The 25901-nt window shown below is 41.3% G+C and overlaps 1 protein-coding gene across 1 annotated transcript; it reads left to right on the top strand.

Annotated features, from left to right (window-relative positions):
• The first annotated feature begins 12473 nt into the window (after window positions 1-12473).
• Window positions 12474-22529, top strand: LOC115907457 (inhibitor of apoptosis protein-like). The gene is made up of 9 exons (XM_030955394.1): window positions 12474-12660; window positions 13996-16061; window positions 16173-16272; window positions 17481-17559; window positions 18118-18166; window positions 19094-19336; window positions 20489-20743; window positions 20895-20936; window positions 21762-22529. The coding sequence occupies exons 2-9, from the start codon at window positions 15188-15190 to the stop codon at window positions 21953-21955; spliced, it is 1836 nt and encodes a 611-aa protein (XP_030811254.1). The 5' UTR covers window positions 12474-12660; window positions 13996-15187; the 3' UTR covers window positions 21956-22529.
• Window positions 22530-25901: the final 3372 nt, after the last annotated feature.

Genomic DNA, 25901 nt, shown 5'->3' with positions numbered 1-25901 from the left:
TACAGAGACAGCGTGTGCTTTCCTGGAGTGGCACAAAGGGCTCTCTGGGCTGCAGTGCAATCCAAAGAAAGATCCATAACAGATAAGCCACAGGGTGCAGGGCTGGCCAAAGCTTTCGGCAGAAGTGTGCCAGTAAAGCACATAGGATATAGGTGGGAGGGTGAGAGCACTTTTACACTTAATTCAACAAACTGTCTTATCTGGTGCCAAGGGAAAGCAGTTCTTACCTAGCTACAGCTGCTACATGTCCTCATATATCTGCTGTGAGCAGCATTCAAAGCTGTCCAAGGCCAGCCACCCACAACAATTACTGTCCAAAAGCCCACAGAACAGTCAAGGTGTAAGAAACACTTTGAAACACTACATTAAGCAGTTTTTTTCCTATGATTTAAGGAACCCACTCATTTACCTACCAGGAACAGATTTCAACATAGAAACAAAACTGGCAGAAAACACTGGAGAAGTGTCTGAGTAATATCTGAGCTATTTCTGAGGTAACCAAAATTCTGAATTAAAAATCATAGATCGTGTTTGTTTTCTATTGTGGTCATAATTTTTACAGATACTATGTTTGTATTTGCAAATCTGGTGTTTTCTGGGAAGACTTTCCAGACTCTGGGATCACATGCAGTGTAACAGAAATGCCTAGTTTGGTGAAGGGATGTGTGAGAACTTCCTGAGATATTTGCCAATAAGAAGAACAGCACAGGTGAGGTTGGGACACTGCTCAGGGCTCCTGCTTCGAGGTGGGACTATTGTCTGCCAGGACACCCATGCATTCAGTCTCAAAAATGAACTTTTTTTCCCTAATTTGTCCACCCGGTGGTGCTAAAACACCACCAGCCCCCTTTTGGCATTTCCTCATCCTGTGGCAAGCAGTGTGTCTGTGCTCTGTGTGATGTTCAAGTCACTGCTTTAACAAGATACCTCTGCAAATCCGAGATCAGGAAACCAAATTAGCTCCCTGGGTCTCTGCTTTTTACTCGTTGCTATGTTTCCAATGGAACAGAGGTAAGACTTGTCATGCCTAATTACATAGGATGAGATTAGCAAATGCATGATCTTTTTCTCTAATGTTTATCATAATTTAATTAATTTGGGATTCTGTGTTAATTTTAGAGAAAGTGAATGAAGCATGGTCACTGCTTTCATTTTCAAAAAGAGTTGACAGAGAAGAGTTGACTCTGCCAGGCAAAACTGGGGGGAATTTTTTTTCTTTTTCTCTTAACCAACTGATTAAAACAAACAAAAAAAATTTGAAAACTACCGAAGTTTAGTTTTTGATACCCAGTTCTCTTCAGGTTCAATTTCTTTTAAACTAATGCCTAGCTGAGCCAAATCAGCAGAAACCTCACTGTGTAGAGTGGCACACTATTAGAAGGACTGGCATTTGGACTGCCAGGACTGTTTCCTAGCCCTAATTTTCAGAGTCAAAAAATGGCAAGTGGCTGAGTGTGACTGAAGGAGAAGATTCTCTGAAGTTAAAGCTATTGAGGAAAAACCTTTATGGCATGTGGTGTGACTATAGAAGGTGGGTTTGGACATTAGGAAGAGGTTGTTTCCTATGAGTGTGGGGAGACACTGAAATAGGTTGCCCAGAAAGGTTGTGGATGACCCATCCCTGGAAGCATTCAAAGCTGGGTTAGTGCTGATTTAAGCAACCTGGTCTAGTGGAAGGTGTACTTCCCCATGGTAGTGGGGCTGAAACTAAATAATCTTTAAGATTGCTTCCAGCTTAAGCCTTTCTATAATTCTATGAATTCATGTAACAGAACTCTGTATAGAAAATTGCAATAGTACCTCTAAACTCTGGTAGGATAAAAAAGTTCCATGTGTCCCCAGCACTTGGCACACGGGTGGTTAAATCCTTGCAGACAATGCTGTACTTTGTTCTTTCTCTTTATATTAATTTTTATCTCATTCACTTCCTGTGACCAGAAGCAGCCTTGGAGGTTCACTGCCTAAGTCACAGCCTATGACCTGCTGATTTGCATAGACCTCTTAACCAAATTCTGTGTGAAAAGCCCAAGAACCACCTCCTGCTCCAGGAATGTGGCCACGTGGCAGGACATGGCCTGCCCTGGTTGTCCTTTGAACTGGATGCATGTGGGTAACACTGAGTCAGTGCTAGTGTCTGTGCTCTGCCTGCACTGGATCTTTTCCAGTTTACAGGCTGCCCAGAAAACACAGATTTTACCTGAATCCTGGCTTCTCCTGTGCTGCAAGTCAACAAGGTCCTGTAAATTCTCTTTGAGGGACAGAGACAGCTGTTTGCAGCTCCCTTTTGGGGCACAGATGGAGGAAGCACAGCCTTGTGGGCTCAGCAGTGGCTGGGTGCAGGAGGTGATGGGGAATGTCAAGGTGAGATAGTCTGTCTGTATTGCTTCCCTCTCTTCAAAACAGCCTTCCTTTGAGGTGTGTGGGCTGCAGCACTTAGGATGACTGCAGCTAGCCCAAGGAACCTCAGGGATGGACTGTGCCTGGTGCACACACTTCTGCTGGAACAGCAGACACTCCAGCCCTGCAGCAGTGATGCGCATCACTCCTCTGAGTCCTTGGCTCCATGGACTGGGAAATTCCATATTCAATCCATGAACTCTCACATCCCTTCAGACTCAAAGGCAATTCCCACAAATTTTGAGTGTAATGCTGTCAAATATCCTGCCCTCTGGAAAGTCCATTTCCCAGAAACCAATCTGAAACCTCACTGAGGATTCCACTGAAGCTTCTTTGGCAATAAAATACCGCTGTCATGCTGCATGATAGATCATACTCTGGAAAGCACAGCCCTTGGTGGGAGCAGCCAAATAATTCTGATTTTCTTGAATACTTGTTTGTGAAATTTGGCCCTATGCCACACTTTGTAAGTATGTCAAAATTTTCTATGTGCCTGAACCCACCTGTGGCCTGCTCAGCTTTCCAAAATTCTGATGTGTGAAATGCACTGCTGTGCTCTTTTGCAGGACCATTTTCCCGATGAGCTGTTCATCCTGTGCTCCTCTGTTCCCTCTGGCTGCCCCAACAGCAGCCACCTCCTGCATTTTATTTTACCTGCTAAACATACAGAATGAGGATGAGATGGCTGAACTGCTGCAATGTGAAATGCAGCTGCCATGGCTGGTGAGTACCTGGATTTTCATGTTCAAATGTGGCATTGGGACAGTGGGGGCAGTGCCTTTACTGCAGGCCAACCCAAGAGAAGGTGCTTGTTGCTCAGAAAAGGCTTTTTGGGACCAGTGCACGTGGCTGCCCAGCCTAGGCCTCCTGGGCTGGTGTTATATGAGCTGAGGCCTGCAAAGGATGCTCACAGACAGTGTCCTCTTAGGAATATGTTATTGCCATGGCTCATTATATGTAATTGCACCAGTAAAACAATGACCCTTTCCTGATTAGCTTCTAAAAAAACCCACTCCAAAACAGTGCTTTAAAAAAGAAACAAAAGAAACCTAATTCTTGTTCTGATCTCATGCCTCAAAAGGAAGAATTTTAGTTTTGTTTTTCTGCAGTTTTTAATTAAATTGTCAGGTCAAAAAAAGTTTTCGAAAAAGTAAAAAATGGACAGAAACAAAAAGAAAAAATATCCGAAGAGCTTTGGTGTTTACTCATAATTTCCTGCTATAGAATTTCTTGTATTTTCTGTGGTTCCTAGAAATGACAGCAGATCACAGGTCTGGTTCATGAGAAGAATTGTTGGGTTCTGTCGCTCTGATCTTTTAAGATTTTCTAAGCTTTCTGATGTTGACATTCTTGTAGCAAACTTTCTTACACACTTTCTGTAAATAACTTGTTGTTTTGCATTCTTTTATGGAAAAAGAGAAATTTGATGGACTGTTGGTTTGTCCAGTGTCATTGCAGAGGTGGCACTGTCACCCTCCAATCCACTGTCACTTTTAGAAAACTATAAATGTTTGAGTCAGAAAATAAACTTCCCTTTTCTTCTTCACCTTAGAAGCAGCGGTGTGCGCTTGTGTTCTTTCGTGTCCTATAGTGACAGTGTTCCTGCCTTTGCTACATAAACCATGCACTAAAAGACATATCTGGAACAACCACTGACTCGTTTATAATTTTCCTTTGTCCTCTGATTTTAGTTATGTTTGCCTCCTAATGATGTTACAAAAATGCAAGACCTGGGAACAACCTCCCTAGTGCCTTAACACTCTCATCTCCTTAGCAATCGACAGAAAGAAAAACACACTTTGGGGTGATGCATGTAATCCATTTGAAATGTCTATTTTAGGATTTAATACAAAAACACATCCTGAAGGTATGTTCTTCTTTTCCTTCGACTGTAAAGACTGACCAGCTCAGATATATATATATATATATATAAAACTATTCTGTAGCCCTTACACATTTTACTAGATGATTCTCTCTTGGCAATTGCATCATTGTAACCTTTGTCTCTTTCCTGACATTCAGATGCTGCACCCTTTTTTGGTGTTTCACCAGAGTTTTGTTGGTCAGCAGCTCTTTTTGTTTTCAGAGCTGCTGTGGCATGCCTGCCTTCCCTAGCTCACTGCAGTGCCTGCCATAGTGTTATGTTACAGAAGACAAACACACATTGCTTTGCAGACACTTGTCTTTTGTTCAACTCTTTATTGAACAGAAGAAATTGGTTTGCAATGAATTTTTTTTGCTTATTTTTGTCTATGAAAAAGCCATAGTCTTTCTCTCTGAGGCTGGGCAAGTACACTGTAATGTGGGAGGCCTGACAACCTGTAAACAATGCAGCTGACAACTTGTCAGCTGAAGAGTGCTTGTGTGTAATAACTAAAGGGACAAAACAACGTTTGACAAACAGGATATTGTATAAATGCACTCATTTTCTGTGTGCAGGAGATTAGCATTAGGTAGAAAGGAGTTGACTGGAGGGGGAAAGAGATTTGAAAGGACAAGAAACAAAAGAATAGCTCTCACAATAACAAAGTACATGTATTCCTGTCTACCAAGTCTTGGCCCATAGGCCTACATGTCTGGATGCAGGATTGAGTAGCTTCGTATGTATAAGCAATGTTTCACTTCAAAACACATACATTTTAAAGTTACTCCACAGGAGCCAGCAGAAGGGAAATCACTGTGGTGACACTGAAGTATGCTGCATCTTTTATAGCAATTGCTGCGTATTGAAAAACACAGCCTCAGAAGCTGTAACCTCATGAACTGCCTAGGCATGAATACCACTATTGTTCCCAAGCAAGAAAAACAGAATCACAGAAAAACCCAGAAACTCCTACAGTCCTGGGCCGATGCCAAATTTTTGTATATACTTTCAAAGGAAGATAACTTGCTTAGTTTTGGAAATGTTCTCACAGTAGCTTGTTTTGTGCTTATAACTGTGTGGCCAAGTGAAAGAAACAGTGTACTGGAGACCTACAGTACGTGTTTGACAAAGTTCAGACACAAACCATGTTCCTAGTTAGATATACATTCAAAACCCTATTAGGAAGAGCTTTGAGACAGGATAAAAGGTAGTTTTCCTTAAAATCAAACTAAGGAAGTCATAAGGAAGTGGCAAGAGGCCAGTATCAAGCCTCAAGACACCGGTACTTTATTCAGACCCTTGCATTTGTGTTTCTCAACGTGCAGGTGGTGCTAGAAATCATGCTGTGTACCTAAGGCTTCAACACATTTGATATTGAGACTTCTTCTGTGCCAGCCCTTAGATGGTAATTTAATCTCCACTATTCCAGAGCCTGAAGGGAGCACAGCACCTTGTGTCTCAGAACTGATGGTCTAGTCTGTTTTAAATATGTACTTGATTCTCAGAGCAGGGTAAAATCCACCTCATGTCGACTTAAGACATTAATGATTTTTAAAGTAGAGACTTAAAGCCTCAGAGGCTGGAGCTTAATTTTCCAGATGCTGTACAAGCACGTTTTATCAGGCTTTTTCTTTTTGTTCAAATCATGTTCTTATTGTCTTCTGTTTTAGGAATGGGGTTTCTTGAGTCTTGCACAATGGAAGGATGGGAGAATCTTACCTCTGCCCTTTTCACATTCTTTGATCTCAGTGATCTTTAGGACAGTGCTTTTTCAGAGGAAAAAAGTCTTTCTCACTGAAATAACTCAGCAGAGAAACAAAGGATCCTTTGCTTCTCCAAGGCTACTGTACCCTTTGTCTCAGCAACACTGTGGGGTAATGAACACAGCATCTAACTCCTGTTTCTCAAGCCAGCTGTGCTCACTGCCACTCTGAATTCCTGACTCAAGAATGTTTCAATTTGCATGCAAACTTCTTTTTCCCCAAAAAATCTTTGTTCATAAGGACTGGAGTGACCTTTTGGATTATCTCAATTAGTAACATTGATCTTCAGATAATAGGCCCAGATTATTGTACTAAAGGCTGAGACAGTTTTCATTACAGAAAGAAATTAGCTGATACCAGGGATGTCTGGTACTGGTTGGTACTGGGATAGATGGATTTTAGGTCAGTGCAGCCACTGGTTGATGCTGAATTAAGCCCTGTCAGTATACTCTTTGTTTTCTGAGTCTGAGGTGGTCCTTCTGAATAAGTGTGCCAGGAACAGAACAGTTTTCCTAGCTAGTCCACTAAAAAACACCAAGTGAGTATTCAGCATGACACCTCATGTCATTTTAGCCTGACTTTGGCATCTCATTTATTCAATCTTTTTTTTTTATAAGAAAGTATCTGTCTGTCCACTCCACCCCAATAACTTTTTAATTCTTTAAACAATTCAACAGCAAATCTGTCAAAATTTGACAGAACATTCCAGCTTCTACAAACCCAGTCTTCTAACCTTGTCATAAATAGCCATTTATATTCACTCAATTGGCACTTGTTCCTCACCTGAATCCCCTCCCTGTTACATGTATCCATGTAACATGATATGTAAGTTAATAACAAATTTGGAGCTACTAGCCAAAAAATACTAGTTTATAAAGCTAGTATCCCTTATCCCAATATATCAAATCAAATATAAAAAAAATACATCAGTATAAAAGAATATCCCTTATCAAAGACACATCACTCTTTTTCTGTTTTCACTATGTTTTTCCTCTAATATATTCTCATGAATGTATTACAATTTAATGTTGAAAAGAAACTTTTTTCAGTAGTGCATGCTACTTTACTTTTCATTTATTTATTCCTGTAAGTCCTAAGAAGTGAAAGTGAAACCATTTTCAGTTCAACTATGATTCCTCTTCTTTCTCTTCTGTTCTTTCAAAACGTAGTACTGTGCAGCAGAATACAAAAATGGAAAGCTCAGCTTCTCTCAGGCTGCAGTTTTAGTACCATTTGGCACCAGGATTAACCTAAGCAGCCCCACTCCTGTCATTTAACCCTGTGTCTGCTACAACTGCTTGTGCCATTGTTGTTCATAGAGAGCTGATTTGTGGCTTGTTCAGTTTGGACACAGGGGCTTGGGGTTTTTGGTTTTGCTGTAAATCACAAATCAGTTCCCCATGAGCTGCACTGGGATCTCGGGCAGGCACAGAGATCAGATTTCTGGTTTTGCTTACAGAATTAGGGCCTTATTTTGTATGTTGCAACAGAAGGCTTAAGCTCCTCTTTGTAAGTGGGTTTGTGGGAGTTAGTTTGTTCCCATGTGCTTATATGCCGTTTGAAAAGGTGATGTAGATACTTCGGGAAACTTCATCTTGTATCTGTAGCCTCTGAATGGATGATTTGTCTTCTGAGGTATTTGGCCTTTTAAACTCTTTGAACTCTTTGTCAAGGCAATCACCCATTGTCTAGGTAAAGCGTGATGGAATCACATTTAGCATGACTTAGAAATCACTTGTATCTTCCTGAACCTAGCCCCAGTCCTGGTAGAAAACCTCCAGTATAATCTTCAGGAAATTAAACAGTGCCACATTTGATTCTCTTTCAGCTGAAGGAATAGTGACATAAAAAAATCCCCAAGAGCATGAATAGCAACAGCCGATTCAACTAAAGCAAGTTAAACACCTTGGGAAGGTTTTAAAATCTGCAGAGAGATAATGAGGAATAAATGAGGGAAATCAGATCTAGAGAAATTTTCTTACTCGGACAGCAGGAAGTAACTTGGAGTCAAAGCAGACAACCTGCTGTTTAGAAAGACAACTCCTTTGGAAAAAACCCTGGAATGTGGGGCTCTCAATTGACACAATTTGAAGCAGTTGAATAGAAGCCTTTTTATTTCCCTAATATAAAAGCAGTCCTCTTTCCACCTGATTGCGGTTTATTTTAGTCAAAGCATCTCTGCTTTGGCATTCTTCACGTTCCTATCTCCTGCTGAATATATGTTAGTTATAGCACCAGGAGAACAAAATGGTCTTCCTAGAAGCAGAAAATAAAACTTTGAAAAGTGAGCAGATTCTCCAATCTAAAAAGAGAATTGAACACAACATTTACCAAGACCTTCTTGCAATTCATTCTGATTATTTTTTATCTTCCAAGTAAATATTAATGAGAGTTTCTGACTGATTTAAAAGCCTCGGCTTATTCAGTGTGGCTCTGATATGTTCTTGAGACTACTGATGGCTTATGGGAGAATTTATCTGAGCACTAAATGTGAGAGAGCCCACAACTGATTTAGGTAAACCTAAACTTTTGTACTCGTGATCCTTTGTGTAGGAGGATGTGAAAAAGAAAACTCTTGTCTGTGTGCAAAGGGAATGGAAACTTTTCAGACTTTGAATGTACTGACCTTCAGAAAGGGAGGAGCAAGATGGTTTTTTTTCCTTGAACATTTAAGGTTATCACAATGAGTCATGGATGCCCTAAATATCTAGATATTATATTTGTCCCTTGTGACTTTTTTTTTTTGCTATATGCCCAAATGCAATTTAAAAAGTTTCATTTAAAAAAAGAGAAAAAGTAATCATTATTGCTGGTGTAGATGTAGGTGCCCCTGTCACTGAAACTATGGGAAAAACAGAAACTCTACAACAACATCTTTTCAGTGCTAGAGAATCAAGTCATTACTTTATTCTGGCCAGGATGTGCAACAGAAATTATTACATTGATACATGCCCAGGTTGTGCAGTGAAAATCATTCACATGGTTCTTTACCAGACTTTTCACATATTTCTATATAAAAACCCCAAAGAAGTTCGTGTTCATTGGTCTTAAATGACACAACTCTTAGTATTCGATCTCCTATTGTTTATTGATCCTTTGCCGTTGATGCTAATCTGGTCCTCATTCTTTGGTTCTCTTATTGATCTGTTCCCAGACCAGGTATCTTGAGGTAATGTTCCTCAATGTTGTCTTATCTCCTGTGCATCTTCTGGCTACTCCCAATCTGTGGATGTTAAACTCATGAGGCCTCTCAACTGAAGAGAAACTTCAATTCCCCTCTCCCTGGGCAAAGGTGAACAAATCTGTGACTAAAAAAAAAAAAAAAAAAAAAAAAAAAAAAGAAAAAAAAGGCTGCTGTGTTTTGTGTTTAGTCAAAACTAAGTGGGCATCTGCACCCACATAGATTATCATAACATAGTTTATCTGATCTCGTGTTTACAGGATGTTAGAGCTACTCTGCTCTTGGCTTCATTTGTAAATTGAATAGATAATGCAACTTTATCTACAGCTGGTATTTTTTGCCTCAAGTAGGCTTTTTCAAAGTTTTCCTTAATATATTTTTTTTTTCTTATTTCTCTCATCATTGTCTTCCCCTTATGTCCTGAAGGAGTTGAAGAATTCCTTCTAAAGTTTTTTTGTGGAACCCTAATCACCATGTTAGGTCAGTTTATAAGAGGAAATCTACTCCTTACTGCTGGAATGAGGGTTGATGGCTGCAGTGAAGCCAACAATACAGAGTTCAGAATAAGCAGGTCATGTCCCATGGTGGCATTTGATACCTTTGTAAAGATGAAAAATGTGGACACTACTCAGTGATAACTGGTTTTACTTTTTAATACAGGTTTTACAGAGGGTTTTAGATTTTGGGAGAGTGGATACAGGAGTCAGTAGCAAGTGAAATGCAAATAACAATGTGTGTTTTCTCCACCTCTCCTCTTCATAGATGTTTAGAGGTGTACTACAGAGGCACCATTAAAGCCAGACGTTTTAATGTTGTGGAAGACGGCAAACTGGAGAATGCATCAGAGAAGGATGACAGCATGGGGAGACTGACATTCAGCAGGACTTTGAGAGAAGACTTCACAGCAGCATCAGGTACTTCAAGGGCTGGCTGTGCTACTTGGTGTGATAATGCACTCATGCTGCCAGGTCACTGCCTTCCACCTGCAGAAATTTGCTCTCTCACCTTTGCTACTTCAGTCAATACTACAATGAGATTTATTTTCGTAAACCCTGGTACTGTGGCAGCAGCACTTTTATCAGCACTTTGACCTCTGTGGTTTTCTTCGGTTGAGGACAGCTTTATCCGAGCGATGCCTTCTTCCCCCCTCTCCAGAGCTAAGAGTCTGCAAAGCCGAGGGTCTTGTTTCACCCACCCACTCTCTGGTTTTCAGGTCAAGACTGTGATCTTGGAAGGTTGCTGCAGTTGGTGAAAGGGCTGGAATAAGGAACAGTCCTACTGATATGCCAGAGCCTGAGAACCAAAGCCAAAGCCCGAATTTAGCTTGGGCGGGGCTTAAGCACCGTCCTCTTACTCTGCCTCTGGAGAGTTACCCTGGCACCAGGCTGAAGCCCGACACAGAACGCTAATGATAATGCACTGTTCCCAGGACTTTCAGTCCTAAGAACCCTTTAGTTACACTCTTACTTCATGTCCTTTGGTAAAGGACAGTCCATCGCTGCAGCTAAGTGGGGGAAGTTCCCTCTTCTTTCTCTGAAAAGCGAAGGAATTACTGGGAATAGGGGGCTGCTACTGTACTGAATGAGGCAAAGCAAGCAGAAAGCACCCGACAGCTCAGGACAGCTGCACCTCTTTTTCTCTTATCACAAGAATTTTAGCCTTTTATTTAGCCTTTAGCTTTTTATTTTATCCCCCTCCCTTCCTCCATTGCGACATAAAGCTGCCAAGTACAAAGGGAGAACCTGAAACTGCTCCCTCAAGCCTGGGAGGGGAGGAAATAGCAGTTTCTATTGCCAGATTAGCAGGAGGCCAAGGGTACAGGGGCAAGGGCAGATAGTGGCTGGGTGTGGAGCGGCACAAAGGGAGGGAGGAGAGTTAAGGAGGAGCACTGGGTTAACTAGTTTTGGGAGAATGTACAGTAAAACGTCAAGAATCTGTTATAATAGATCAGTGTAACTTCAGCTGGGTAGTCCTGCTTGAAGCTCTGAAACTGGGGATAATCAGTCAAAGTAAATCTTTAAGCACTTGCAATTAAAACCAACAAAAGTACAGAACTCGGCTCCTTGTGTGACACTGAACAGTTCCCAATGTCAAACAAAACCACACCTCTGCACTCTTCACAGAAGCTATTTGATCAGCTGGCTCCATTTTTGAACCTTCTCTTCCCCGTGTGAGCAGCTTCCTTAAAACAATGTATCCGGGATGTGACAACCATTTTAATCTTTAAAAGAAAGTTTTTAACGTTCTTTTTTTCTGCAGCTGCTGCAAAGCAAATGTTTTTGTCTACGATTATATGACATTAAGTAGTGTTACAGTAGAAGCTGTGCTGTACTAGATGTCACTGCCACCGTTCAAATTTGACAGCATTCTTATATATGATGTCATCACATATGGCAGGAATTTTGAAAGAGTTTTCTAAAATATATGAATGAGTTTCTTGCAAACTCATGTTACTGGAACTGTGATACAGAGAATTACCCCCCAGTGTCATAGTGCTGTTACACTTCCTTGTTTTAACTCTTCAGTTCTCAGTCGTGTAAACACCCTACTACCAATCTGTCATCACAAAACGGGGCTTTTTAAAATCTCTTATCTGCTGTTTGCTCATAGGAAATGCCAGATCATGACTGTGCTGGGACATTTTGAACTTTTGGTCAGCGTTCTGATAGGTGCTGTGGAAATTTTCAGATTTCGATATGCAGAGATACGGTCTTAAACCCCTCCAGTGGAAATTTATGGTCTTCTTTTGTCTTCCTCTTGTTCTCCCCCGGTGCTTTCAAGTGACCGGTCACGTTGTTTCCCCTCTTACATGCAGCAGAGCTGCCTATATTAGGAAATGCCGAGCCAGCTGTGATGTACGGCGGTGTCAGGGAGCAAGGGTGAAACCGCGGGGCTTGCGGCGAGCCCTGCCCCGGCCGCCCGCCCGGGGAGCGGCGCTGCGTGTGCGGCCCGTGTCGTGGGAGCTGCCGGCACCGACCGGGCCGCCTGTCCCAGCACGGGCTCCGCGGGCCCGGGCCGCCGCCACCGGCGCTGCGCCCCGGCCGCTCCGTTCCCGGCTGCTCGCCAGCCGCGCGCCCCTGGCCTGGAAATCCCCGTCTGGGAAGCACACTCGGGTTTCCCCCGCCCGGGAAGCACATTCGGGTTTCCCCTGCCCGAGGAAGAGGGCCGAGGAAAGTACCCAAGCTCCCCGCTGACGGCAGGGCCATCCGCCCCCGCCGAGGCGGAGCCCTGGTGCCCGGCCCCCCGAGCCCTCCCGTCGCCCCACGACGGCGCCCGGGGAGAGGGCGGTGCTGTGCCCGCCCCGCCAGGCGGTGCCAGCTCCCGGGCGAGCCCCGAGGCGGAGTTTCGGGGGAGGGCGGTGCCGGCGGGGCTGGCACCTCTCCCCCGCGCCCTGCCAGGCACCGCATATAGGCTGGGCCTTGCTGGGGCCCGCTGCGGGGGCCTGCTCGGAGGCCGTGAGTACGGGGCGGGGGGGTGCTGTGGGTACGAGCGGGCTGGGGCGCGGCTGCCGGGGCGGGGGGGGCGCCTGTGCTCCGGGCCTGTGCCCGGTCTGGCGTCGCCGGCGGGGGCTGAAGGAGCTGTGGGGCCCCGGGCTGTGGTCCCGGCAGTGGATGGGAGCGCGGCTGCCCCCTGGAACCCGCTCGGGGAGCGAGGCTGGGGCCCGCGGGAGGAGAGGGAGCGGAGAGGCCCGGGAACCGCGGGGGGACGCGGAACGCGGGGCTGTCGCTGCCGGGGCTGGGGCCGCGCTCAGGCCCCGCCGTGCGGGGTCTGGTGCTCAGGATCTGGTGCCTCAGCGCAGTGGGCTGTTTCTGCAGTGCTGTGTCATCATGACTGAGTCTTTCCTGGAAAAACTGTTTGAAAACCGATCGACCAGACTGCTAAATATCTAATTTTATATTTATTCATAGCTACATATATAAAAACCCTTTGAACTTTGTGCTTGCCCTTCCCTGAATTTTTGGGGAAGTTCAGTTTTGCTGATGTCCTTGCTTCAAATATAATTTGATTTACCTAAATAAGAAGATCTAATACTCTTTCCATCAGTGTTATAAAACTGTGTCTTCATTGTTTGGGAATCTGCAAGCTTAAACCAATTTAAATGGATACAACTTCTTTAGTATAGGATCTTACCTTTAGTAATACAGCTTGTGATTAAGTAGCCTGATTAATCCATCTGCCAAAAAATTCTGCTTGTGGGTTAAACAGTTTTGCATATGCGTCAATAACAGGGAAATGAAGTGTGTGAAATCGCTCCGTGTCACAGCGTGTGAGGTTGACTCCCTAAAACTTTCTAGCTGACATTAGACAGGTAGAGGAACTTGGCACTGTTCAGCCTGGAGAAGAGAAGGTTGCATGGAGACCTCATAGCAACCTGCCAGTGTCTGAAGGTCTGCCGGGAAGCCAGAGAGGGATTCTTAGTCAGGAACTGTAGTGACAGGATAAGCAGTAATGGGTACAAACTGAAAGAGAGGAAATTGATGTTAGATATTAGGAAGGAATTCTTTACTGTGGGAGTGATGAGACACTGGAACAGGTTGCCCAGAGAGGTTGTGGACACACCAATAGTGGCAGTGTTCACAGCCAGGTTGGATGTGGCTCTGAGCAGCCTGGTCTACTGGAAGATGTCCCTGCCCATGGCAAGGGGGTTGGGACTAGATGATCCTTAAGCCCTTAACATTCTATAATTGCAAAAAGCTTGTGCTGTTTCAGTTTGTGTAATTGTTGTTTGTGTAGACATTGCATGCACCTCATCATTGTGTATTTTAAAACATTCTTTTTCTTCCTTACAGGTTTTGTTCTGCCACAAAAATTTGAATTATTTAAACTACAGATATTTACAATTTCTTCTTGAGGACAGTCAGTACCGATATGGAGGCGTAGGCACCTTAGAAGGGACTTCAGTCTTACCTCTGGGAGGTAGTTCTCTGCAGAAATAAAGAAACTAAGGCATCAAATACTTTTTTTTTTAAATCTGAGAGTTCTGATTGCTTCTGTATGCCATAAACATGGCATACAGGCAAAGCTTAATTCAACAGTATAAAGCATCAGAATGTTTCAACACAAGGCAATTAATTAATGTTAAATCTGGTGACTCTGTTCTTGTAACTAAGGCACCAGGTTAAAACTGAAGTGCTCTGTTAATTCGGTGCTGACTTGTAGACAAGCCTATCCCAGGTTTGTTAATAGAGTTCATCCTTGTCTGAGACAGTGTATAGGATTTGTTTCTCTAATAGCTGAATATTCTATACGTGTGAAGTTGAGTATAAACTAACTTCTTTAATCTTAAGACCTTGTTACAACAATATGCAGAACTTAAGAGGTGTTTTTTTTGGAGTTCAGTAGTAGCAAATATACTAAGATCAGTTCAGTACCTTCAGTTCAGGGTCTCTGTTTTTTGTATGCCCTTTGAACTTGATAAACCCTTCTTTTCAGCCTCCCCGTGAGGTTTTACAAACTAAAATCTTTGTGTGTGTATAAGCTACATATTTATCAGCTGTCTAGGGTGAAATCTTGTCCTTAAATCACCTAACATATGTTCTGGATAAGAACACTGTTCTTTTAATTGCCCCCCAATTTAGTTTCTTTATTGACAAAGGATTTTGATAAATCCACTTGTGGTTTTTCCTCTTTTGATCTGACCTGCACGAGCCTGACAAATTGTTACTGGTCTCCCAGATATACAGAACAAGTAAAGGATGTGATGCTTATATGAGTTAATTTTCAACATGCTTTCTTCAATTGTTAAAATGGGATGGGGAAGCTTTTGCACTGAAAGCAGTTGCTAAACTAAGGTATAAGAACTTGCCAAATGTTTATAGGCTGTTAAATCATGAGGTCAGTTCTATTCATATGCACATTTGAGGTTACACTTTAAAGTATTTATTGCTTTTGTACAGGTGGGGGGTTGTTCCAAATTGCCTTTAATGCACAGAACTACCTCCCAGAGGAAGACTTGTCCCATTTTTCCCAAAACAGTCCATTATGAACATAGTGGAAGATAGCCCTTTCTTGGCTAGCATCATGAGGCAGAGTGCTCCATGTGATGAACTGAAGTATGACCTGTCCTGTGAGCTCTACAGGATGTCAACCTTCTCCACCTTCCCCATGAACACGCCGGTGTCAGAGCGCAGCCTTGCCCGGGCTGGGTTTTATTACACGGGCGTGCAAGATAAAGTTAAGTGCTTCAGCTGTGGCTTAACACTGGATAACTGGCAGCCAGGAGATAATGCTATGGAAAAACATAAGCAGCTGTATCCTAGCTGCACTTTTGTTCAAAGAATGCTTTCAGTTAACAACGTTGGACTGTCATCTCGTTCTGCCTTTCCACACTCAGTTGCAAACAGTCTCCCACCGTCCCTACATTCCATAGCACTTTCTCCAAGTTTAGAACAGGTTGGATATTTCAGTGGCTCGTTTTCCAGTTTTCCTCAAGACCCAGTAACTACTAGGGCAGCTGAAGACCTTCCATTCTTGAGCCCTAAGCTTCACAATCATTCTATGAGGACAGAAGATGCTAGGCTACGCACCTTTCAGTCATGGCCACTGACGTTTCTCTCACCCACTGATCTGGCAAAGGCTGGACTTTATTACCTGGGGACAGCAGACAAAGTGGCTTGTTTTACCTGTGGTGGTCAGCTCTGTAATTGGGAGCCAAAAGATAATGCTGTGTCAGAGCATCGGAGACACTATCCCAACTGCCCTTTTGTGGAAAACCTTATCCGAGACCAGCAGAGTTTCAATGTTTCAAATGTGAGCATGCAGACCCATGAAGCACGTGTTAAAACATTCGTGAATTGGCCAACCAGAATTCCAGTTCAGCCTGAACAGCTTGCAGATGCTGGCTTTTACTATGTAGGTAAGAAACCCAGCCTTCTCCAGTTTTATTCATACTGCTATGTCACCATTTACTTTCAAGTAAGTTGGGGTCAAGGTTTGCTAGATATTTTGCCTTGGTTTTTTTTAAAAGGTCGCAATGATGATGTGAAGTGTTTTTGCTGTGATGGTGGGTTAAGGTGCTGGGAATCTGGAGACGATCCATGGATTGAGCATGCAAAGTGGTTTCCAAGGTAACTTGCAAAATCTTTATCATAATTTGTTCATATTCCTAAATGTTTTAATTTTGGCAGATATGTACTGCACTTAGTAGTTTTGTTTAACTTTATTTGATGTGCAGATTCACTCTTTCATTTGGATGTATGTATTGCATGTATGTCTAAAAGCTCTGAAGTGTGTAGGTGGGTGTAATTGAAACATTTCTTCTTTAACCATGGCATATAATGCTTTCCCCTTCATTATTAAAAACTGTCTGCATCCCTAGATCACTAACAGAAAGTGAGACTGCATTGTTAATAAGCACACTTTTCTCTGTAAGAGAAGCAATCAGTAAGCTGATCCAGGGGAGCAAAGGCTGCTGAGGAATGAAGTAGAAGGAATGTTTAATTCATTGGTTCTGCCTTTGTGCCCATGCTGAATGCTCTTGAACCAGTTTTTCTGCTTGTGCAGTTTCGTTTCCTACATGTGGAAGAGCTTGTGAAGAAAGTTTCACTGGCTCTAGTATGTCTCTACTGGAAAAAGGACAGAAATAACTTTTTAATGTCACCTATAATTAAATGGCAATTTCATACCTAATTGCTATCTATGCCCATGGAAATCACTACCTCCATTACAGAAATAGCTGCACTTAATTTCAGGAAAGCTAATAATAGTTCTTCTCATTGTAGATCTCCAGCTAGGCTTTCATGGGCAATTTATCAGCTACTGCTGGACTATATGATGTATGTAGAGCTAAATGTCACTGTTTCTTACTGTGTTAAGCCTGCCAGTAAATGTACATAAGAGATAAACCTGTGTTAGTGAAGTAGATCTGACTGTGATAATGGTGTTATATTTTGTTAAATTCTTTCTTTTGAATTATTTGAGTAGGAGATAAGAATGGTGAGATGCAAGATAGAAACAGTTTATCACTGCACTTTGTAGTGATTCTGACACAGTGTTGCTTCTCATGACATGCCATTTTGATCACAAGTGGCAGCAGAATGTAAAGCTGCTGCATTTATATACATAAGCCTACTGACAGCTGGATGTCATGGAAAAACTTTATCTAAGTGTCACTGGACACTAGGCTGCACCAAGCTACTAAAGGCTGCATTCTCTTCTAAAGGAAGAGAAATGTATTTAACTTACACTGGGTTTAAACTTGTTCGTTCTTCTATGTTTTTTTTTTTCCTTTGGCAGGTAGAAAGTATGATTTGATACACTTTTGTCAATGTTTCAGGTGTGAGTATCTGCTTCGTGTAAAAGGAAGAGAGTTTGTAGATCAAATTCAGGCCAGATTCCCCCATCTCCTTGAACAGGTAAATATTTACTGTCCTGTAACGTTGGTTTTCCTTTGTTGAACAGTGCTGTGTTCTTTCCTTGAGTTCATTCTCCTGCCTTATTTCTGTGTATGTTTCTCCTGGGTTTCTAACATCATTAATGCTCTTCATGAGCACATGAAAGAAGCTAGTGCTGAACCATGGCTAGTCTTGGACTAGTAGAGTTTAACCTCTACAGATTACTTATGGAGAGTCCTATGAGGCAGTGAGCTCCTTTGTGTTAGCAGAGGGAAATTCTGATTATACACCGAATAGTGCAGATCAGTAATTATTATTTCAGAAATCAGGCATAGACAATGTGAACTGTTTCTATTTGTAATTCTTATGACAAGAATAACCAGACTCCTCTTCATGGAAGTGGTCAGCACTAGTTTTGTGTTGATTATACAGTTGCACAGATTTGCACTTGTGTAACTGCAGGTGAAATATCTAATGGGTAGGAAGCTTAGGAGGATTGGTGATGAACAATATGTTAGAAAGGTACATAGAGGGAAAAGCAATACTTCAATATTAACATACTTCTCTTGTGTTCTACAGCTCTTGTCAACTTCTGATCCGCCTGTAGATGAAAACCTTGATCCTCCAAGTATGTATATTGAAGCATGTTTTTAAACTCAGCATTTTGCAAACTTAATGATTGCTAAGTGAGTTAGCTTTGCATAGCCAATTCTTAGATTTGTTTCCTAAAAGTTTAATAATTTTGATGTTGTGTTGACAAGCTCCAAGGAAACACCTTTAAGAGATCTTGTTTTTCATTATTAGCTCATATTGAAATTTTTGGGTTTGCACACTTGATTGCTGGTTTTTTTTCGTTTCAGAGTTGGGTTAAGCAAAGCAAGTGTTTGAACTTGGTGGGACAGTTGCTAGAGGGTGTCATGGCTATGCAGTTATGCAATTCTGTCTCTAGGCATGTAACTAGGTAAATGCTCTGAGCTGAGCAGCATTTAAGGAAGAAGGTAGAACAAGCTGATACAGTGAAGTCTTTCTAGGCTGGACTCTAGTTATGATGGAAAAACCCACTCACCCTCTGGGGGTTTATGCTGTCCTAGTCCCTGCTGACTGAAGACAATGACTCAGAATCCCATGTGTCTGGTGTTTACTAAATTGAATGCAAATTACTGATAAAGAGTTGGAATAAAGTGATTGTTTGTCCTATAAACTCTGACTTCCCTCCCCCACCCCTGGCACACCCCCAGGCCATTTTTCAAGGCTGAAGTTAGAAATAACTAAGTATAAAAAAAGCTGCTAGGACACAATGGACTCAGTAGTTTCTCTGGATTAACATAGGTTTTAACAAAGGCCTGACATGGATTGATGTTTATCTTGGATTCAATCCATGACTGAGTCACTGGCTTTCATTTTTAAAACTACTTACAAAAATTCTTCTTAAACACTTGAAACTTTTTACTGCTCAGTGTTCATGTGTGTAGGTAATGTTGATGTGTCTGACTTCTGGGGTTGTATGGATATTTTATTCTTTATATTATACATGAGGATTTTCCTTTTTGGTTAGTTATTCGTTTTGAACCTGGAGAGAGCCATTCAGAAGATGCAATCATGATGAACACGCCTGTGGTTAAAGCTGCCTTGGAGATGGGATTCAGTAGAAGGCTGATAAAGCAAACAGTGCAAAGTAAAATCTTGGCCACTGGAGAAAACTACAAGACTGTTAATGATCTTGTGTCTGATCTGCTCATGGCTGAAGATGAGAAGATTGAAGAAGAGAAAGAAAAGCAGTTGGAAGAAGTGGCATCAGGTAGGCATCAGGCATAAATAAAAGTGAAATCTGAAGCAGTTAGTAATATGTATAGTTTTTATACTTGTTTTTAGGCACTAAGTGATTTAATTGCTGCTAGGATCAGCTTCTCTAAAAGCATCAGGATATCTGTATGGAACAGCAGTCTGAGAATTGTTTCATTCCCTTTTAGGAGAATGGTTCATAGCAGAGGCCAAGGGTTCAGAATCATCTCTTCTTTCCAAGGCCATTTTTTTTCATTTGTGTGCCTTTATATTGCTGTTAATGAAACACTTGGTACACTACTATTTTTTATCCAAATTTGCCTGCTCTTTAAGCTGCTTGAATCAGTAAGCCACCATATCCACCTCTTAGAGAAGGCCATAAACTTCTACAAATTCACATCCTGTAAGATGGCCAAAGATCTGCTTTTCTGTCTCACTCAGCCCATGTGTGTCAGCAATTTGTTTATTTGATATGTCTTTAACATTTCCTGTTGCTTTAATGCCATGTAAGTTTTGAAGCCTGAAGAAATCGTTCTGATTTTGAGTCTGTGAAGCATAATGAAACTTCTCAATTATAAATGGAATTAAGGATGCTTCTTTCCTAGTTGTATTTCTCTCAAAAAAACATAGATCATAGATGGACACATTGTAATCATACTGGAAATTTTCTTGTTCTTGCTTGTGGTAGAGGATTAAAATAGTCTGCAGAGTATGGTTGTGCTGTACTTCTGGTTTTCTTGTATGTAATTGTGTTAGACACTTCACAGAAGTGCTTTCTTTTATTTACAGCCTAGCACTGACAAAAATTAACCTCTGGCATGTCAATGGGTTAGTGTTGGTGTTAGTTTTTTCTTTGCAATTGCCCAGAGAGTGTAAATCTCACTAATAGAGATTTATACAAGATCCTCTCTGATCATTTAACCTAGAGATGGGAGCAGGAAGTTTCCTTGCTGAACAGGCCGTGGCTCAGAAGCTGCTTGTATGTGGTTTCCTTAGGTCTGTTCATTACGGAAATATCACTAAAACTTGCTGAGTGTTTTATTAATGATGTGTAACAAGCAAACATTGCAAGTAGAGTTTAAAGAATGTATCAATTATTGTTAAACAGAAGTGCAACTTAGAGTAGTGTATTCCTAATTCTTTTATCTAATTCCCCCTTATGTTCCAGATGATTTGTACTTGATCCAGAAGAATCGAATGGCTTTATTCCAACGTTTAACATGTGTACTCCCAATCCTCGGCAGTTTACTATCAGCTAAAGTGATAACAGAACTTGAGCATGATGTTATTAAGCAGAAGACTCAGATACCATTGCAGGCAAGGGAACTGATAGATACAATTTTAGTGAAAGGAAATGAAGCAGCCAGCATCTTCAGGAATTGTCTACGAGACTGTGACCCTGTGCTCTACAAGGATTTATTTGGTATGTCTCTCTGGTTTCCTTTTGTTTTTAAAGGATATCCTTTTATAAAAGTCTTACCAGTGCTCTCACAACAGTCTAAAGAAAAATAAACAAACAGATGCTGTTTGAACATAGATTAGTTAAATGATAAGAATTTTTTCTTGTATTCTAGTGGAGAAGACCATCAAGTATGTTCCCACAGAAGATGTTTCAGGTACCTTAAATTCTACCTTCTTATCTTAAAGATTGTTGTAGAACAAACAGCTAACATAAAAAAGAAAATTACTTTGGTTAAGAAAAAGGTTTGGTGCTTTACCCCCTCTCTAATTCTACTTCAGTAATATAGACTGAATAAGTTAACCAAAAGTTAAGTGCATGTACATACTTGCAAGTAAGTCTATCAGCTCTAAGCTGTATCCTGTGCCTTGCTCATGCTTTTGCACATCACAGGATGCAGAGCTTTCTGGCGCTCAACCTTAACAATTCAAGAAGCACATGCTGGACTTGATCCTGATAGAAGCATTCAGGCATTAGGTAAAGACTGGAGAATGAATAGTTGGTTAGCATTTCAGAACAGGTACCATCTCTGCTTTTCTAGAGTGGGTATAGGTGTTCTGAGATCTAGCTTGACCAACAGCGTGTAGATTAAAAACTTGTCAGACATGAGATTGAGTTTGCTCTGGTCCTGCAGTTTAATCTGTTAATAAACTGAAGAAAAGTATATAAGCCTGGATAGAGACCACTTCCACCAGTCAGGCTGTGTTTGTGTTTCTGATATCCAACCAAGAAAAGTACAACATTTGCTAAAATGCAAACACTGGTTGCCCTCCAACCCCTGGGCTGTCCATCATCTCACAGAACTGGCAAGTACAGATTAGTTCCTTGCATGCCACTTTCTAAGCTCTGAAAAATGCTCACTGCCATCTATATTTAGTCAATACAGGTAGGGAAATAAAAGGCCATGGCTACACTCTAAATAAATACATTTTGATCTATTCACATATATTCAGGCTGACAAAAATTTAACTATTTTTTCCAGGTTTACCTATGGAAGAACAATTAAGAAGATTGCAAGAGGAAAGAACATGTAAAGTTTGCATGGACAAAGAAGTTTCTATTGTTTTTATTCCATGTGGTCACTTAGTGGTGTGCAAAGAATGTGCACCATCCCTTAGGAAATGCCCTATTTGCAGGGGGACAATAAAGGGTACAGTCCGGACATTTCTTTCGTAAAGAGGGAAATTTGCAAAATGTCTTTGCTCTGCCATCCTCCAGCTCTGAAGCTTAACACAGCAGTATCTTAAGAATGGAAGATTGTGGTACAGAAGAGGATTAATCAACTACCTAGCAAAGTTTTGTGATAGTAAAGTGTATCCTCATTATGATGTATGTATGATTATATATAGAAGGCCTTTGGTGCCAAAGATTCTCTGTTCATAAAACTAACTCAATATTAGGGTGAGGTTTTTGTGGCATTCCTTTCTGAGTAGGGAAAGTAGTTTCACTAGTGTCACTTTTATTCAAAGAAGTTTTTGGTTAAGTTCCTAAAATGGAGCTTGGCATAACACTTGAGCTTCCTCCATGTGGATGCGAGGAAATGTACTAAAATTGCTGTTATTAATAGTTAATGTTAATTAACTTCAGCTACTTCTGGTTTGGCTTTCTTCTTGACTTAAGGAGAAAAGAGCATAACTGTTGCAGGAACAGCAGGACTTCTAAAGTTTTTTCATGTCTTGAGACTTGTGTAGTAATGTATATTACTAATAGTTTTTATGAAGACTGAATTAAAATATTTATACTTCTCAAACTTGGGCTTGTTTACTTTGTTGCCATTGTTAACTTTTCTCTGTAGACTGCAGTGAATAGAATGCTGTCTTTTCCTGACAAAAATTTGGGGTTGTTTGCCTGTAAAAGTACAATAAAACTTCATTCCATTTGTCTTTCTTTCATTTTTGAGCAGAGAAGTGAACTTCTCTGCTGTTTGGTGATTTCCTCTTTATTTAAAAACAAACAGTTGCCCCCCCCCCAAAACCGCAACAGCATCTGGTACTTCCTTCTGAACTGATTTTTAAAATGACAGAAATCCTGGTCCTCGTGACCTTAAAGATGAGACCGAGAGTAGCTATAGTCTGTGCTAGGGATTAAATGTAAAAGCTACTTTTCTGTGTTTGGAATTTTATAGGGATTGTGCAGTTAAATAATAGGATCTCCCAGGCACCTCTGAAGTCTTGGATTTTGTTTTGTAAGCTGTTATTTTGGGAGCTCCTATTCCCTTACTGGTTGACTCATTACCTTTTCCAGCTTTTCATCCCTCAACTTGCATGGTGGACAGCTCCAAAGAGAGGTGTTCATAGGTAGTTTGCAAGGATTCATGTCAGTCACTGGAAGAATACTGCCAGGTTAATGTCAACAGGTCCTGCAGTGGTGGAGTCAGTTTGTCTGGCTCTCAATTAAAGTCAATCATCTTCGGTCCACAGTTGCCCACATTTAGAGCCTGACTGTGGATAAGAGAGTCTGGGGATAACAGAGTCTTCAGTCCAGACCTGGATTCTTTACCTTTAGATTGGCTTGCTGTAATTCTTTCAAATGCAGACTTTTGTTCAACTGTATTACATGTACATATCTTGCATTTATTTTTATTACTAAAACAGTAAATGTTTCAAACTTAGCATGGAGTTTTAAACAGCTTTGATTCATGCGCTTCTCCTTTTCTGGTTTTGAAATGCCTCTAAAAGCTCTTCTGTCTTGTGCAACAAGAAGTTTTCACAACCTTTGACAATGTTTTAAGTAAGAAAGCTCAGGACTTGAAATTTCATTAATTTGTTCCAGGTGAGAAATTAGTAATATTAGAACCAAGTGTACTTTATACAGATTAAGATGAACCTGCAAGGGGAGCTGGGGAGGTCAGGCTCACCTGAAGAGTGTAGAGTTGCTAGCATGTACACTTTGTTTCTGAGCAGGGAAGAGGATAGGAATAAACAGACTAGCAGGCAGACTTTTTAAGTAATGCATTATTCTTTAGAACTGTGCGGGGTGAAAGTTTTTCAGACACTGCAATTAACTACATATAAATCAGATGAGAGGATATTCAGGGCTTTAAAAAGTGCTCAGTGTCATTTGTGATGCCTGTATCTCCCTCAAGTACTGCAACACAGCCCATCACTGAATCTTTGAATATCCCTTGAAATAGCAGCTTCAAACGACACCGGCTCTCTGCACTAGGCACCTGAATTGCTTTGAGAAGTGGAAGAACTTGATCTAGAAACTAGTGGGTAAAACTCTGTGACCTAGTTTTGGCAGGAAGGCTGATGTAGGTTGATGACTCTCTGCTACGCCCTGCTGTAATGACTGGGTGCCCTGATTGATAATGCTGTGCATGTGAGCAGTTATGCTCTCCTCAGGTCTAGTCCAAGAAAGCTCTAGTTAGGCTTGGCTGTAGCACATTGCAAACAACCCTGGCAAAAGGTTAAACTATGGGTAACAGCCTAGTGTTTCACTGGGAGAGGGTCAAGTGACTTCTGTCACTTGTGAACCAGCTGACAATGATCACACTTCATTCTGCATCAGCTTCCTTCTTTGAAAGCTTTTTCCCGAGCTCTGTCTGGGTTAAACAATAAAAAAGCCCCTACCCCCAGCATCCTGTGCAGCTCTGCTGACTGAGCAGCTCAAGTTCCTGGACATCAGTTTCAGCCCCATGGATTGTCATGAGGTAACAGCGTGTGTTGCAAGGCTTAGAGGGCGCGGAGGATGTGAACTTCAGGATTGTTGGAGTTTAGTGGTCAGTCTTGCTGTGGGATGCAGACAGAAGGGGTATTGCATATATCCTGTGTCAGGAGCACAGTAGTATTCCCAGCTGGAGCACAACATTTTTGGAAATAACACAGCACCAACTGGGACTCCTTCAGTGCTGTCTAGAAAATGCATTTACTTTCTCCACAGGTCCATTCTAATTCCCTCTGCTTCCATATCACAGCTAAATTCTTAACCTCTTGAGTTCTCTAGGCAATTTCCAGTCTCTGCTGCCCTTCCACTTCACTTCTGGTAATAGTGTCACATTGTTGCTTATATCTTTTTCAACAAAGTTTGTTAAGAATGTTATGTACCTTTTCAGGGCAAAAATGGAGAGGCATGAGTAGGTAAGAACTCTGAACAAAGAAGAAAGGTATGAAATATTTACAAAAGGATAACGTTCAATTATCACAGCAACATGATCTTGCTTTAACAGTATGGGCTTTTTTTTTTTTAATAAAAACACAAGTATACACTACATTTCCAGATTGCCTTGAAGCCTTTGATGCAGAGCCCCATCAAATCAATTAAGCTGGAAGTGCTATGATTTGGTGCTGGAATACAGGCTAAAGGAGAGCTGCATGAAAAGGAATGACCTGTGGGATAAAGGCAGAATGCTGCCACCCTGAGATGTGACTACAAGGTTGATCTTGATGTGTTTGAAGGGCAAAAGTAACATTTATGAAAGCTAACCTAAACTGGCCATGTTCTGTAGTCAGTGAGTGACTCCCCCAGCCTGTAGTATTAAATAAAAACACTTTAACATGAAGCACAAACCCATGAATATGAACGGTAAAATGCCTGCACAGGGGTTGTGTGAAAGAGCTGCAATAATGAATCGAATGCTGGCTTAAAATGTGACCCTGTAAATGCAATTCCTTGATGTGTCAGCAGAGGGGCTCCTAAGGCAGTTGGAATTAGGAACTGCATTGCTCAGCCACCAGCACTGAAAGAAAACACACATACAGTGGATGGACTAGAAACAATGGAATCATCTTTACAAGTATTAGTAAACTCAGTTGAGGAAGGGCTGAATGACCACAGCATCAGCTCCCTTTATAAATCAGTAACAAAGCTGTTGGAAACCAAAGATAAGGTAAAATTCATCAATTGCCCTTTGTTTAGATTCCAAACACCTGAAAGGAGGTCTGGTTTTACATTTGCACTGACACTTCTGAAGTCTTAAACCCATACTTTTGCTTTACTGTAGTAATTAGATTACAGAATAAATTAAAAATTATTGAACTAGGCAAAAATGAACTAGGTCTGGTATTCTGGCATTTAAAAGTATATATAGTGGATGCTCTTATGAAATGGTTATGACTCTGAAAAGGACTGAGTGAATTACAAAACCAGCTAATAAATTAAAAATTCAACTGAAATTAATGTT

This window comes from Camarhynchus parvulus, chromosome 1 (assembly GCF_901933205.1).
Source record: "Camarhynchus parvulus chromosome 1, STF_HiC, whole genome shotgun sequence".
Lineage (NCBI taxonomy): Eukaryota > Metazoa > Chordata > Aves > Passeriformes > Thraupidae > Camarhynchus > Camarhynchus parvulus.
The sequence above is the reverse complement of the archived record's forward strand: the minus strand, read 5'-3'. Positions and strand labels throughout refer to the sequence as shown.

Coding starts and splice junctions, on each gene's coding strand:
- LOC115907457 (XM_030955394.1), top strand. CDS start 15,188: ATGAACATAGTGGAAGATAGCCCTTTCTTGGCTAGCATCATGAGGCAG. Junction 17,560..18,117: donor TCCCCCATCTCCTTGAACAG/GTAAATATTTAC, acceptor TGTGTTCTACAG/CTCTTGTCAACTTCTGATCC. Junction 20,937..21,761: donor TCCCACAGAAGATGTTTCAG/GTACCTTAAATT, acceptor TATTTTTTCCAG/GTTTACCTATGGAAGAACAA.